The 15,199-nt window shown below is 38.6% G+C and overlaps 1 protein-coding gene and 1 long non-coding RNA gene across 39 annotated transcripts in view; one reads left to right on the top strand and one right to left on the bottom strand.

The window, feature by feature from the left end:
- Positions 1–15,199, top strand: part of NCKAP5 (NCK associated protein 5) — a 440,024-nt gene that overhangs the window by 334,648 nt on the left and 90,177 nt on the right. For all 38 annotated transcript variants that reach the window (XM_080599361.1, XM_080599367.1, XM_080599364.1 and 35 more), the window contains 2 exons: positions 8,294–8,362; positions 13,269–13,307. In XM_080599361.1, the coding sequence (XP_080455487.1) occupies positions 8,294–8,362; positions 13,269–13,307 (108 nt within the window). The remainder of the gene's footprint in view (positions 1–8,293; positions 8,363–13,268; positions 13,308–15,199) is intronic.
- On the bottom strand, positions 8,860–13,251 carry LOC308197976. The gene is made up of 2 exons (XR_013953488.1): positions 12,598–13,251; positions 8,860–11,614 (listed from the first exon to the last, which is right to left on the bottom strand). It is a non-coding gene; the product is annotated as an uncharacterized lncRNA (long non-coding RNA).

Below are 15,199 nucleotides of genomic sequence, written 5' to 3'. Positions count from 1 at the left end.
CACAGCGGCAGTTTTGGGGTGGGTGAATAACTTTCAGCATTCCTCCTTCCTTCTGCCCAAATCAACGGCTCTGTATCGCAGAGCTTCTTGGGGCTGCTGGGCCATGAGCGAGAGGTGTCTTGCCTGTGGTTTACAGGCGAGCCAAGCGCTGCGGTCCCTGTGCAGAGCGCGGCGTCACACTGAGGCGCACAGCTCAGCGCTTTGTGCAGAGGGCGAGTGGTGAAAAGCAGGAGTTCTGCTGGGGCTTCTGGGTCTCCGTGCTCGTACTTCTGTGCTTCATCAAGTGTGTGTACAGTACGTGTACTATCACCTCTGTACGTGTATCTTTAACTTCAGAAAATACACACAGCTTTATGCTGCCTGTCTTTGCTTATTTGTATCTATTTTTCTCTCTCTTTATATATATATCTATGATTTTTTTTAGAGATCTATCTATATATCTATGATATATATATCATATATATATGTGATATATATATGATATTTATCTATATATATTTCTATATATCTTTGATTCTATTTTATTTCTTGTTCTCAAAAATGTTTTATTGGTGATCATTTGGAATAATTTTTGGAAAAAAAAGTCATCCTTCACAATTTTAACCTATTTGTTCAAAGGCCTATATTGACAGTGCATTGCCAGTGGGCATATTGTAAGTCTATTATAGTCTCTGTAAATAAAGCTAGAATTTGCCATTTGCTACAATTTGTATGCAAGGAAACAGACAAAGCTATTATTGATAGATCTGTTGGTAGCCTAGATATTTATTTGCTGGAAGATAAGCCTGGGCAGTCTGTTTTGCTAGATCTGTTCCTAACCTTCTCTTTAAAATGTCAACTCTAGACATTTCTGTGGTGTCAGGAGGGAAAATGTTGAAGGTTTTAAAGGCTTGTCATTCTTAAACACATTAGAGACAACCAAAAAAAAAAAAAGACAAATATTACCGTGCTTGAACCAGTTAAAAATTTCTAGCTGCAACTTCTGGAAATAAGAACAGGGGGGAAAAAAAATCACAGAGGAATTCCCAGGAATATGAGGTTCATTTTTAGCACATTTTAGGAGGCAGTCTCATCAGATGTGTATGAATCATTCGATTTGGGTTTGTTTGATTCATTTACTGAAGTTCGTACGTTCCTCCATCATAAGTAGATTTAAAGGAGTAGGTTATAGCTGTCCCCTTTCAAAAAGGAGGCTTTGCCATTTAAGCCGAGAACGAGTTTTGTCTTCCTATGGGAAGTGGGAGACACTCGGTGGGCAGGAGAGGAGCTCCCTGCCTATGAGCCCTGTCCAGGACCCAGGGTTGGGTCTCCCAGCCATCTGCTCCAGATCTGGGCATAAAATGGGCAAGTTCTGTTTTCTGATCTCTGGCAGCATGAAATCTGTATGATTTTTAAAGCTAATATAATCTCCAGTGTAAATTCATGTTTAAATACACGAATCAGCTCATCAATAATTCGTAAAACACCATATGCAGCTGCAGAGACCTTGGGCTGCTTTTTCTTAAAAACATTTAAAGCCAAGTTTTTACATAGTCTTAAGTGGTTAGCCTTTTGATGTTGAATAATCTTCTCATTTCTAGCATACATTAAAACAGGAAGGTTATGCTGCTCTCTGTGAGGCTACAACCCCATTTTGCTGGCAGCACAGCTATAATTTAGCACGGCTATGAGATAGGCTGCTTGTGGGAACTGGTGGTGGCTTCTTCTAATCTCATGGGATTTTTGCGTCAGTAAAGAACTAAAAAACAATACTAAAATTTTTAATTTCAAGAATGATCCCTCCCAGAGAGCTTTATTGTGGCCTTCTTACAGACAGAATTATGGTTAACTCTTTTATGGGTCTGTATTTTGTAATTTAAAATTGCACGTGTTGCTTTCATCCTGTGTTTTATTTGAATTGAGCTGAGCGTTGGCTGAATATTTCAGATAAAATATGTCAAATCTTGTAAGTATGGCTGAAGAGGAAAGGCTGAAAAGAAATCTGAAAATGCTGCAGTTGAGAAGGGGCCCCTGTGTTCCCAAGCAAGGCAGAGAAGCTTGGCTGTCGTATCAATAATTTGTCCTTTTTGCTTTTTTTTTCCCCATCTCCACGAGGTGGAAGAAACAGATGAGACTGGAACAGTTGAAAAAGCATCTGGTAATGTTCAGTTAAGTACTAGCCTGCCCAGCGCCCCGTTACTCCATCAGCACGTGGCGTTCCCCAGTCTCGCTCGCTGCCCTGGGGGGGGACAGCTCGGCAGGGAGGCTGCAGGGCTCTCCGGCATTGTCCTGCTGTGGGACAGGATCGGGGAGCAGCCCAGTGCTGACAGGTTGTGGGGAGCAGTTCCCAGCTTACTCCTAGCAAGGAGGCGTCTGTGGCAACGTAAGAAATGCTGGCAAGTGGCCAGTGGCGATGCTTCTGTACAGCTAGAAATAAATTTAGGCTGTTGTTCCTATCGTTACGTTGATTTTAAAGCAAAGATGTCATTTTATCTACTTCTAGCCAGCATAACTCTGCTGTTAAACTTTGACAACTTGTTTAATTGAAAAGGAAGTGTGATTACTGGGTTAGATCTCAAAGGACAAATTTTCTGTATAAGGTGGGCAGAATAATACCAAGTTTCCTGCAACCAAATATATGGAGGTGGTTCAAGTGGTAAACTTCCTAGGGTGGCAGCTTAGCAAAAAAAAAAAAATGCCATAAGGACCTAGGGGAAGATTACAACAACGTTGTTACTTACTTTTACCAGCAACAGGCTTTGACCTCTCTAATAGTGTGCTGTGTGCAGCTGTGACCACAGAAGTATTCAAAATCAGAGGCTGAAAGCATGAAAAAATAGCTGAGCACTTCTGAAGTGCTTGGACAGCTATTAATATACTGCGCGGGGCATGACAAATGAGTGTCTGTGTAAATCGATAAACCTTTCTATAAATGCACTAATGGTTTAGTATGAATAGCAAAGAAGTGCACATGGTAACCACTGTTGTAGCATTCTGTCAGGGATTTTAAAGTTCACTGTCATAACTTTGTTCCTCTTGACCTTTATTGATGATACCTTCAAAGCATGTTGAGCTGCTAACTTGACACACAACCTTTAGACCTTCATCTGCTTTTCCCTCAGTGCACAGTAAATGCTTTCTATCCTTCCCTTTCTTCTCCCTTCTTCCACCCATTCTTTCGTGTTGTTTCAACTCTACAATCGTTGAATAAGGAAAACTGTTTTTATGTGCTTCTCTTTTATTCGTGTCTTCTAGTAGAAACTTCAGTGTTTTAATTCTTTTCAGCATGGTGCTAAAGGTGTAGAGGACTGCCTGTTGAAGATTCCCTAATAGGTACATTAAGTAATTCTTCACTTAAAGACCCTAGCACACCCAGCATATCCTCATTCTTATCGCATTGAAATAGGCTAGCTAAATAACAAAATGTTGTTCCTGTTCTCCTGACTTAATAAATCAAGGCACATAAAGGTTAAGATTAAACTTTTTGAAAAGCACTTTAGGGACTGAAATCCAAATCTCATTTCAAACATGATTTAAGCTTTTCACTCCTCTTTCAAGAAGCACATAGAAGGGGCTTTTGCAAGATGTTAAGTGAAAGATGTCCTCTCAAGTGCCACTTAGAGAAGCAAATCTGGAGGAGACATGGATGTCTCATGGCGTTCTCAGATGCGAGAATGTCTGCCACGTCTACCAAACATGGGTAAGTGCTGAACGAAGTATAGCTAGTAGGCAGTCCTTAACCTGTTCTAATGATCCTCTCTAAGACAGTTAAGAGGGAAGAGGAGAGAATGAAGAAATCATCCTAAATGTGTGTATCGATGTAAGAGTATATTTATGATGAACACATTGATTTCAGCTATTTATAGTCTGATACTATTTAGCTGAAAGGTGCCAGGCTCTATCAGTGTGGGTGAGGATATCTTGAGGATATAAAAACTCAGAAAAAAATGGAAGGCAGCAGAGCACTTTTTGTCTCAGAGCCTACTGGTAATGACTACTTTGGGGGAGATAGCACTTCTCTCTCTTTTGGGAATATTGGGGGGATATTTCTTTTTGCCTATGAGGCAAAAGTATGTAGTGCTTTTTGTTGTCCGATAACAAAAAAGTAAGTCTGACATGCATATATGACATACATTTTAGACTTCAGGTGATGATGATTTTCAAAATAATTTGAAGGTTAGGTGATTATAGTGCTTGAATGGATGCTCCTTGTGTTTCAGTGTTAAGGGTATCCTAATGATCATTACCATTTTACAATTATTATTTTTTTAATTGTAATTAATTGGCCTGCCTTTACTGATCGAGTATAGTAACGCTTTTTTGGTAACATGAAAAATGCCAAGGCTGCTTTCTGACTCCTTGTTTCTTCTATAGCATCAAGAGCAACCAATCATTGTGAACCAAGGAGCTTCCTGCTATCCCAGAGAAAAGAAATAGTTTTAAGGAAACATTGTGTAATGTGAAAACAAATATAGTTTATTTCTTTGCATTGGGCTTAGATCTTCATTCATAGGAAATAAATGCCGGATTTGTATTGACTTCAGCATGAACAGGACTGGAACTCAGAGTATCAGCCCTGCAGTCTGACTGTTACTGGTCTCAAATGGAAACAGTGAGCAGCTGCCCCGTAGGTGAAAGTAGTTTTCTTCAGCATCTGTGAAGGAGAAAGAAAGGCTCTTAGTTGACCTGAAGATAATCATTGTTGCTATGGCTATGTTTTCCACCCCAAGAAAAGGATTAGACTTAGAGTTGACAAAGTCTTCTGTAATGACTGTATCTTAGCAGTGTTACTTCTGGTTTATGCAAAGTAATTTGAAGTTTTCAATTTCAAATTGACTTTCCATAAACTCACTCTCACCATTCATAACAAAGCTGTCTCTAATTAAGGCAGTTGACAGCTGTTTAGCATTACCCGAGTCTTGATAGAAATATTTAAATTTTCCAATGTTTGGAGAGACTTTTGTGGGCAATAATTTTTCTAAATCAGAACTCAGAAGTCCCTCTGTTGTGACATCTGTAGGGTCCTTGAATCTATGGCGATCCAAAAACCATATGCAACGTTTCATTTAGTGGTCAGTTCTGCCACAGTTACTTCTGGCTGTAAGAATGATACCGTGCTTTGGGAGCTGACCCCCAGGAAAACACGAGCCTGCCTATGGGCGCTGTGGCAGGTGGCTGAATGTCGTGTGCCTGCAGCAGTCTGCTAGGCTTCACTTTTAGTCTGTGAGGCTGAAGGGCAGAGATGTTTTATTTCCATCTGTAACAAAATGCGTATAAATACCTAGATGATAGCTATACCTAAAACTAGAAATCACCGTAGAAATCAGGTGGTATCTCAGAGGGTATCTCAGCAGTCTCAATTTTGCTGCCCTGCTAGGCTACCTGTGTGTGGGAGAAGTGCCTGGCAGAGGGGTCAGTACTTTTCTTCCACTGCCTCTGGGTGCCTGCAAGTGTGCAATAGCCTTCATGCTGAGAGAAGTGTGGGCTTCTTGTTGCGGCTTAGCCTACTGAAAGCACGGCCTGAAAATAAAAATGAAAATAAAATGTAATAGTGATTTCCTCCAATGAGACCTACTTTGCTTAACGGGCAGAAGATGCCCAGAATGAGCAATACTGGAGGTGGGCAGGTCCCTCTGAGCAAGAAAGAGCAGATGTATGGCAACAACAAAGCCCAGTGGTTTCTGTTAAATAAATGAAGGTTTGGATTAGGAGGCAGGGTTTTGAGACCACAAGTGCTATTACAGATTTTCTAAATGAATACTTTTGGGGGATTGTGGATTATTATCAAGTATTCAGTTGCTGAATAGAGTAATTTAGTGTATCAAGTCCTGGTTTTCCCAAGTTGTGGGAACTGGCGCAGAATCTTAAGCAAAGTCGGTCAAGTGTTCCCTTCTAGTCCAGTCCTCATTATAAAAACGCCAAATAAATGGGCATGATTTGCTTGGCAATCAAGAAGCACAGAAGTCAAGCTAACATTGGCTGCATTACATCCTTTCTCTGCACTTTCAGAGCCACTGGTGTGAAAAGGGTTTTATTGTACAGATGTTTCCACTATGGCTTGATAAGAGGAAAAATGTACCATTTATTTATAATGCTGTCAAGTTCAGATTTCCTAATTTTGGTAGCCTGTTTGTAAAGGGATAGCTCACTGGAATCAGAGATTCAGCTAACAGAGCCAGGAAGGCTTAGCTTTCATTTTAAAACCTCACAGCATTCAAAGGAAAAAAAAAAGACTAAGAAATAATGGGGACTTCTCTGGGTATTTTGTATAGTACAACTATAGGTAGTAGGTCTTTTAGACATCTCTATATGGAAGCAATCTGCTCAAACTATTCTAGGATAAAATCACACAGTATATTTTCACATTATGGAAAATGAAAATTCAAAAAATTAAACCCATAGGTACACCACATGAGTGAGTTAAACGGCCGTGCAGACTAATCCTTTAATGAGAGCTTCAAAACAGTAAGAATTTATTCTGGATGACGTTTTAAGGTGATAGTCATAGAGGAAACATCTGAAGATCTTTAACTCATAGAAATACCTTTTTATGTAGCAATCGTCTCTTTATTTTATCAATCAATCTGCTGGAATGCATCTGTAAAAGCAAACTGATAACTGTATGTGATAGCGTCTTCGATGTGGAGGAGGACTATTTACCCTCCAGCTCCTGATTTCTTACTGCTGCTCTTGCTTTTGTGGCTTCTGCTTCTACCTTGCTACTTCTGCATCTGTATTTTTTGTTCCCTCGTCTTACATTGCTCCCTGCAGGATCACCCATAGACTTTTTATAGCCATATGTTGAATCCATTGGGAGGAAGCACTGTGAAAATATTATGCTGAGCATTTTACCACCTTTGCTAGCTTGGACTGTACCCACAAGATAAAGTGCTAATTCCATACAGTTGTTTATTTATACTCTTAAATAAATAAACTCTATATGCCTTTCTTTCTTACCTCCCTTTTATTCATTACTCAATATGTTGGATAATTATGTGCGTTTACTTTTCCTTCCTAATACTATTTTTAGGATTTATCTGAATTTTAAATTATTGTTACTAAATCAATTTATTGGACTTAGGGATTTTCATTTTGCTGAATCATTGACCTTTCTTAACACAGAAGTGATAACTGTGCATCTTTCTGTAGACTCTTTCCATATAGTACATTGCATTAATTTTTCTTCTAAAATTATACATTAACCACATTTATGAGTGTTGTATTATATAACCATGACTCTTTTGAAACAGCACTTGTTAAACTTTTACAGATTGACAGAACAGTTAAAGTGAAGCGAGTAATGTAAATTGTATAATAGTTGTAATTATCTGAATGCAGTGATTGTGGTGTTATGGTTACGTGATGAGAAGTTATACATGGGAGGCAAAGAGCTTTCTGGAGCCTGCTTTAACTCATAGCTTTTTATATATTGTTTTAGTTTCTCAGTCTTTAAAAGAAAACTAGTTGAAACTTGTTCTGATGCAGCTGTATACATCACACTTACGAGATTTTCCTTTTCTAACACTGACAGTATTCCTAAAGTCCAAGTCATAATATATAGAAAAATGCATTGATTTCCTTTAATTTATGTACCAGATTCTGCCATTCTGAGTTTGCACTATGCAAAAATATGAGTGTAATGGAAATTAAAGATAGATAAAAGGCACTACTGTACAGGAAACTTCATGTTATTTAAACTGACATGCGCTAGAGAAAAATTTTCTGACTTTAAGGTTGCATTTAGAGGTAGGAAAATACCACTCGTATTCTTGAAACGATGGTAGCTGTTTTTAAGGTAAAGATTAATAAGTTTCTCTGGTTTTGCTAAAGGGTGTAATTTACCAATTATCTATTACATGTCAGTGCATCTGGAGTTACTCAATGCAGAAACCTGGCTTATGAAAAGCTGCCACGAGTAAATGTTTACATAAGATTGCCTATCATTACGTTTTGATAGTAGCTGCTTCTGTTCGCTTCCAAGTGGCTTTCTCAGACAGCAAGTTCACTCTAAGAGTAAAAGAGGGAGAAAAAAAGATATACCAAGATGTTTTATTTCATTGCAGACTCTGTTGCACCTGGCAAGATGAGACTGTAGACATACTTTGAATGTCTGCTGGTGTATTGTTCTGAATTGTAATGCACGGTGTGAATTATTTCATAAACTATTTTTACTCAAATTGTATGGTGCTTTTTATTTTGGATCTTGAAGAAGCACACAAAGTAATCACCTTAATAAAATTTATGAATTGTCCTGTAATTCGAGATACCCATTGACTAATATACATATTTATTTGTTTATTGTATTTTATTGTAGGCAGAGAATTCAGCGCTGGCTCTGGAAAATGAAAATCAGAGAGAACAGTATGAGAGATGTCTTGATGAGGTAAGGTAGCTAAAAAGGGGTGTTCCTATCTGGTACTGCAATGAAATGAATAGAAACGAATTTCTCCTCTCATACAAGGTTGACATTGTTCTGCAATTTCCTAGTACTACCTCAGTCTATGTAATTCCAAGAACATGTGTCTGTCAGTCACAAATCTGACATCTGCTGTAAATTGTTGTTGTGATTGCATCTCTTCACCAAAAAGTTGTTATCTCCGTGACCAATATTTGGAACTTGACTGGTGTACTGGCTTTGCCACCAAAGATGTTGTTATTCTGGAATTAAACTGTCAGACAGATGTCCTTTTGCAGGGATACCTACTCCGAGTAAATTATTATAAGAGCAGAAAATTAACATTTACCTGTTTGGTTTTGTGTGCTCTTGCTTGTCTGTAGTGTGGAACACAGGTGGCAATGACTTCTTCTGTCAGAAATCCCCCAGCTTTCCTATGTAATAGGAATTGTCTCTCTGCTCCCCCTCATGTTTACATACCTGGGTCTTTATGCTATCTGTTGGCTGACTTCTACTGCATGGCTCATCTTCTGATCAGACCTCCCATTTACAGCTATATAATTCACCCATCAGTTACTGCCTGAGCACTCCATCAATGCTTACCATTCCAGAAATGTCTGCCTTAGGACATACAAGGTTTTGGGCAGTGTCTCCTATAGTTTACAGCTTTCTCTGTATGATGAGATGTTTACTCATTCCTCTCATTTTCCTGAAATAATGCTCTTCAGGATGTGCAAGAACTTAAAATAAGTCCAAGACTTTCAGTAGCTTAAAGTGTTACGTAGTGGAAATCATTTATTCGTTCTGGAATGGGAATGCATAGTAGTGTAAGTACTTAGCTAACATGCAACAAAAAAAAAAAAAAACACACCAAAAACCTACTCAGGCTTCTTAGCTCTACCTTTGAAAAAAGAGTGCACGAGTGTCTAAACCACACATAGCAGCTAACAATTCATGCATTCATACCAGCTTTTTAAATTTTTAATTAGCGTTTGCTGAAGTTTTACTGTCATGATCAATATAGCTGTGGTACAACAAACTTCCAATTTAGGTTGACTTTCATCAGCAAATCCACACTTTCACCAGTGTTTTGCAGATCCACTTTCCCACCAGGCTGCATGCTGTCTGTTCTGTGGCTGTGGGCCAGCTGCAGAGCCTTGGTCTGCATTGGCCTGAGTCACACTATTCAGTGCACTCTTGGTGATGGGGATGAAATTACCATATAGTTACTTACTTTAGTTTAAATTACAGAGCTTAAAATTATTTTTTAGATTGTCTTAGACAAAATCTGTCTACGTCTGTCTACATTTTGGAGATGTGTAAAGCACCATAACTGCCCCTCCCAGAAAAAACACTGCAGGCACACTACAAGGACAGATGATATGTATTTATTCTGTGTTTGCAGTAACGTGATGGATTTCTGATCCAAGGCTGTATTTTTTACATGCTGTTGCAGTTCGAAGAATGAATAATTATACCAAACTATGCTGTGAACTTTATTATTTTCAACATTAGGCTGGTTGTTTACAGTTCTTCGATATTATCACAGCTGTATCCATCTTCTCCCACTGTGTCAACTTTTTTCAGGAGAGGATGCTTCTTGTCACCTGTGGTTTTGTGCTTCCCTACTTTTTATTTGTTTTGTTTGCTTATCTTTTTGTGTGTGTGCAATGCCCTTTCTTGTCCTTTCCATTGTTCGGTATCACTTTTTTCTCCTCCTTCCCTTTTGAGCTTCCATGGTGCTTTGGCAGGGACACTGCAGCCAGCATTGTTTCAGCTGTCACAAACTTGGACCTACTCCTTTCTGAGCACTGAGGTGAAGAAGTTGTTACCGTTGGCTTAGGCAGCAAAATCTTTTTTTAATAATCATAAGTTCTGCAGGATTCCTGAGTTAGCACCCACCTGAGCACATCCCCTTGGGGGAGCTCCCCAGGAAATTCTGCTTCATTACAGTACTAATATAGAGATTAGATATAAAAGTAATTAGTGAATAACCCAGTTGATGTGAGAACCTTCACTTCCATCTAGAGTCTTCTGAGGATGTGTTGCATGTGAAAAAGTCCTTTCCAAAAAAAGATTCTTACTGGAGATCTCAAGAAAATAAAATGTTTTGCATGAATATCTTTGTGGAAAAAAAATGAGTCCTTCATGAATTTTAATAAATACTCACTGATTTTGAAAGCAATTGTTCATTTTTGAATGTATATATAAACAACTTTAGAAAAATATCTGGAAGAAAGTGTTATTGAATAGTTCCAGTACTTAATACTTAAAAGAGCTCATTTAATTTCAGAAATACCACATATACGTATCTTTCCATCTCTGAAAAATTTAATGCTAAAACCAGGATTGTCTTCCTGTACCTTCAGTGTTTGAGGTTAGCATGCCTAATCCTAGTTTCCTATCCTAGAATTCAGCTCTCAGTTTATTGGCAAGTGGTAATGTCATGTTTATTCACTTTACAGTGCCAGCTGAGATTTCTGTCAAGCTTCACTATACTTATAAGCAGGAAATCATGTAACTTAACTTAGATAATATGTTTGCTGATGTTTTAAGAATTAAACTGTAACGTTATTGAATACATATCCACTTAGCTAATAAAAAATACAAAGTCATCGTAAAAACTCATTCTGAAGTTTGAATAAAATATAACACCTTTCGTTTTAGTACAGTTGAAATGTCTTTGTGCATATGAAAAAATACATTAAAGGCAGCCGTGTAAAATCTGAGTACTTGTAAAAGGTATAACAGATGTTACACTAGGGTCTCTTTTCTCTGATTCATTCTGTTTTACCTTTTCTATTAAGACCACTTTATAACATGTATATGTAAACATAATCGTGTAAGGAAAAAGTGAAGCTTGATCTTTTATCTCTTTCACTGCAGTCCACAAAAAGAAGCCTCACCAAAAAATCTTGGCTATTAAGCCAAAAAGAAAGGCAGGCAGTGTGAAGGCAAGTGGTGTCTTATGCTGCATAACAGCAGAGTGAGGAACCAGCCACGTCTGTTCTATGCCTTGTTTTGCCTTGTTAACTTGATGAGTCACAGGTCAAGTCATTTTACAGCCTCTTTCTTGCAGGGATTGAGGCACAGTTCTGTCTCATATCAGCGGGAATTTCACATACTCTGCATCTCAGATACCAGTCCCTCTGCCTTCAATGGTCTCAGCTTTTGGTAGTTGTGACTATAAGTTTTGTAGTACTGGCTGACGTTGTTCATATCCATGGTGTCTCTTGATACCTGTAAGTAAAAATGATCTTCTAGCTTAGCAGTGTATTTCCATCTGGACACTAACCCTGTTGTAGGACTAGAATGACAACCTCATTCGAAATGCATAAGTTTGGACAGGATTCCACTTACAGACTGCTAAATTAACTGTAGATGCTGCAGAACATTTCACTGGAGGCTTCCCACCACAGTTCCCCCCAAGCATACAGACCTAAAAATCTTGGAATAGTAATAGCAACACATTTTGCCATGTTGCTAGGTACTAGAATGAAATAGCCTAATTTTGTTAAGAAACTAGCTCCATATCTTTCTTAATGAGATCTAGGGGAGCTATGGATCACTGGCAAGTACTTCCATTTAGATACCTAACTTCATACACTCAGAGTTAGAAAATTTGTCCCATATGCATTGGCAAATTCAGGTTTTTTTCTCATTTGGAGGATCATGCCATTTACACTCAATATATAAAGGTATAGGTATAATTCTGTAGGCAATTCTGTTGCAAGAGACTTGTACACACTTCAAAGAACCTTTCGGTTCTTCTTGGTAAAGTAACTCCATGTCAGAAAGTAAAGAAATAATGTATTAGACATGGTTTGTTCAATTTTCAGGTAGAGCAAACAGACGTTGAAAGAATATGCCAGAAGGAATGCTGTTGGATGTAGATTCTGAAAGCCCATAGGGCAAGGCACATGGTTTTTCAAAACTGCAACATATTTACTCCTGTTGCTTATTACTGTTCTAATATTAGCCTGTGTCTTCTGTTAAATCATGTATAGAGCAATTTTATGGGACCATTGTTCCACAGGCTGCCTTAAGTTAGGGAACAACTCGGAGGAAAAGACTGATACTAGGCAATTTTGCCATAGTACAAATCAAAGGTAACTTTTAGATCCAACAGAACTGAATCTTTTGCAGAAATGAATTAGCATCAACTCTTATATTACATTGAAAATGTAACTTGCAAGTTAGACATCATCAACAGAAAATCTTACCTTGGCCCTTCTTTCCATTCCTCCTTCTTCCCCCCATGCCTGCTGGTAAATATAAATTAGAAAGGGTGTATAATATAAATAACTTCAACAATTCCCCATTGAATATATAGTTCCGCTAATCAATGGTGTGTAATGTCATTCAAGTCAATTATGCTGTGTGGTGTGAATGCCTTCCAACCACATTTTGATGACAGTAGGTACTTTAATTTTCTGTGGCTCTTTATGGTTTCTGCTTGTCATGATAGATGTACCATTTTGTCAATATTGAATCAAGAAGCAATTAAACTTCATGAAAACATTCAGGACTCCTCAGCTGGTAAAAATCAGCTCTAGTGAATGCAAGTCAATCCATGCTGATGCACAACAGCTGCATATAAACCTGTGAAGTTTTAATCTAGTTTAAAGAAGAGATGACAGAAATTAAGGAAATGTCCGTCATGTCACACTAAAATTGATAGATGTTTGTATGAAGAGGACTAGCATAGAAGCAATGACTGGCATTTTATATATTCTTGCTAGTATAACCTGATGAAAATGCTAGTAAATAATGAAAATAGTAGTTTTCATGGTGGTTGTAGATGGAAAATGGAGTATAAAGCCACAAAAGAAGGTAATGTTATGCAAAAACACATGTGATCGTGTACTTAAACTATATTATCTATTTCTTTCAGGTAGCTAATCAGGTTGTTCAGGCTTTACTTACTCAAAAGGTAAGTTGTATTTTGGTTTAACTTAAAGCTTACAGAAGTTCATTGGCTATCTGAGATATATGTATTCTTAATAGGGTACATTTTTTTAAATGGTGTTCACACACTTAGTTACCAATGCTGCAACATGTCAGGCCCAAATTCAAGGGCTTTCTGTAATCCAGGTCAATAAAAGTCCATGAAACTGTACGTCTTCAAGGCTCAGTCAAACAGGAGCCTACACTCTTTACCTACACTGAGACAACAGTGTCTGAAAATCATCCCCAGATGGTGACTTCTCCATTCCTTATCCATAATTAGCTATGGCTCTCCCACAGACTGTTCCTGTGTGAAATAAAATACAAAAAAATTACAGTGCAAGTCAGTAGTTGGCACTTTCACTCACGTTCAGGGAAAGGAAAGATTTCCAGGTATCAGCTGGTGCTTCCCCGGGTAAAAGAGAGGGCACCGAGTCTAGAATGGCAATTCAGCTACTCTACTTATGGGCTGGGGACCAGCAGTAGAGATCATGTATTTTGTCTTTTGATGGCCTCATGCTCCATTCTTCTGGATAAGCAAGGGAAGTACTGTATAAACAAAATTCTTGTGGGGTTGTTGCAAACCTGTCAAAAAGAAAACATTCACTGTAGATTGTGTAACGGTCTGCTCTGGATCAAGTCATGTCTGAAGTTTCCGTTCACACTCCAAATTGTTGAATATGAAGTGTGGTAGTTTCAAATAGAACCTAGGGGGACAAGTAAAATTAAAAAAAGATCTTGGCAAAATGAAAAAGTGTTCTGGGAAAAAAGTAAGATGGAATTCAATAGAGAGGAAAGCAAGGTAATTACATACAAGCAGAAATAATCAGCTACCCAGAGAGAGCAGGGATTAACTGGTAGGACAAACAATTATACAAAAAAGTGGTCTTTAAGTTGAACACAATTCCATGACGTCATTGTCTTAGGGGAAAAAGAACACACAAAAAAAAAAAGATATAAAGATTTATAATAAGCTATAAAACACTGCAGTATTCATGAAATGATCCTTTGTGAGATCTAGAACACTTGATGAATGTGCAATTATTAAAATGTTTTGGATCATTTAGCTTTAAAAAGACAAGTCTGAAAGGAACATAAATACAGTCTTTTAGTGCAGATAGTGCAAGGAAGAATATAAACTGTTTTGTCTACACTGAATGACAGGACGAGAAATAATGTTCTTAAAATGCAGCAAGAAACACCAAGTTAAGATAATCAAAAACCTCCTCCATGCACCCAAAAACTTTGCAGATGCAGATATAGCAACATACGGGAACAGTTTTAGGGGAGAGGCTCCAAAGCCTCTGGTAGGTTCATTGCTCAGAGCAGGCATCCAAGGGAAACTGAGCCAGGGGTCAGGACACAGCTCAGGACTGAGGAGGCAGGAGGCTGGGCACAGGTGTGGCTGCAGGGTGGCTGCTGCGCTGCTTTGGCATGAACGAGATGACCCTGAGCTCCGCCAACTAAATTAACAGAAGGGAGCATGCCCTGGCAGCAGGTGAGACAAACATCTACAGCCCTAAACATCTGCACGTCAGTGAATACAAAGTACATGCAGATTATTGCATTTGTTCATCTGGACAGCGGGGAAAAGGATGGAGACCCTGCTCAGCGCCTTGATGAGCCAATTTTTTGTGAACCAACTTTATGACCTTCTGGACAGATTAGGAGATGTTCAGGGAGATGTTCTGCCCCCAGTAAGTCTGCTTTTGGGTACCCTGCTGTGGAGGCAGAGATGGGCAGAGGTGACTTGTAGGTGAGTGATGCAAGACTCTGGAGGGTGCCATTGCCAGTTTGGGCCACATGTTCCTGGAATCAGAAACCCAGAAGTAAGAATATTCCCTAAATCTCTTCCCCCAAGAATTGCAGCCACAAAAC

This window comes from Anser brachyrhynchus, assembly GCF_964034855.1.
Source record: "Anser brachyrhynchus genome assembly, chromosome: 7".
In the NCBI taxonomy this organism is placed as follows: Eukaryota; Metazoa; Chordata; class Aves; order Anseriformes; family Anatidae; genus Anser; species Anser brachyrhynchus.
Note: the sequence above shows the minus strand (reverse complement) of the source record. Positions and strands in the feature narration are given on the sequence as shown.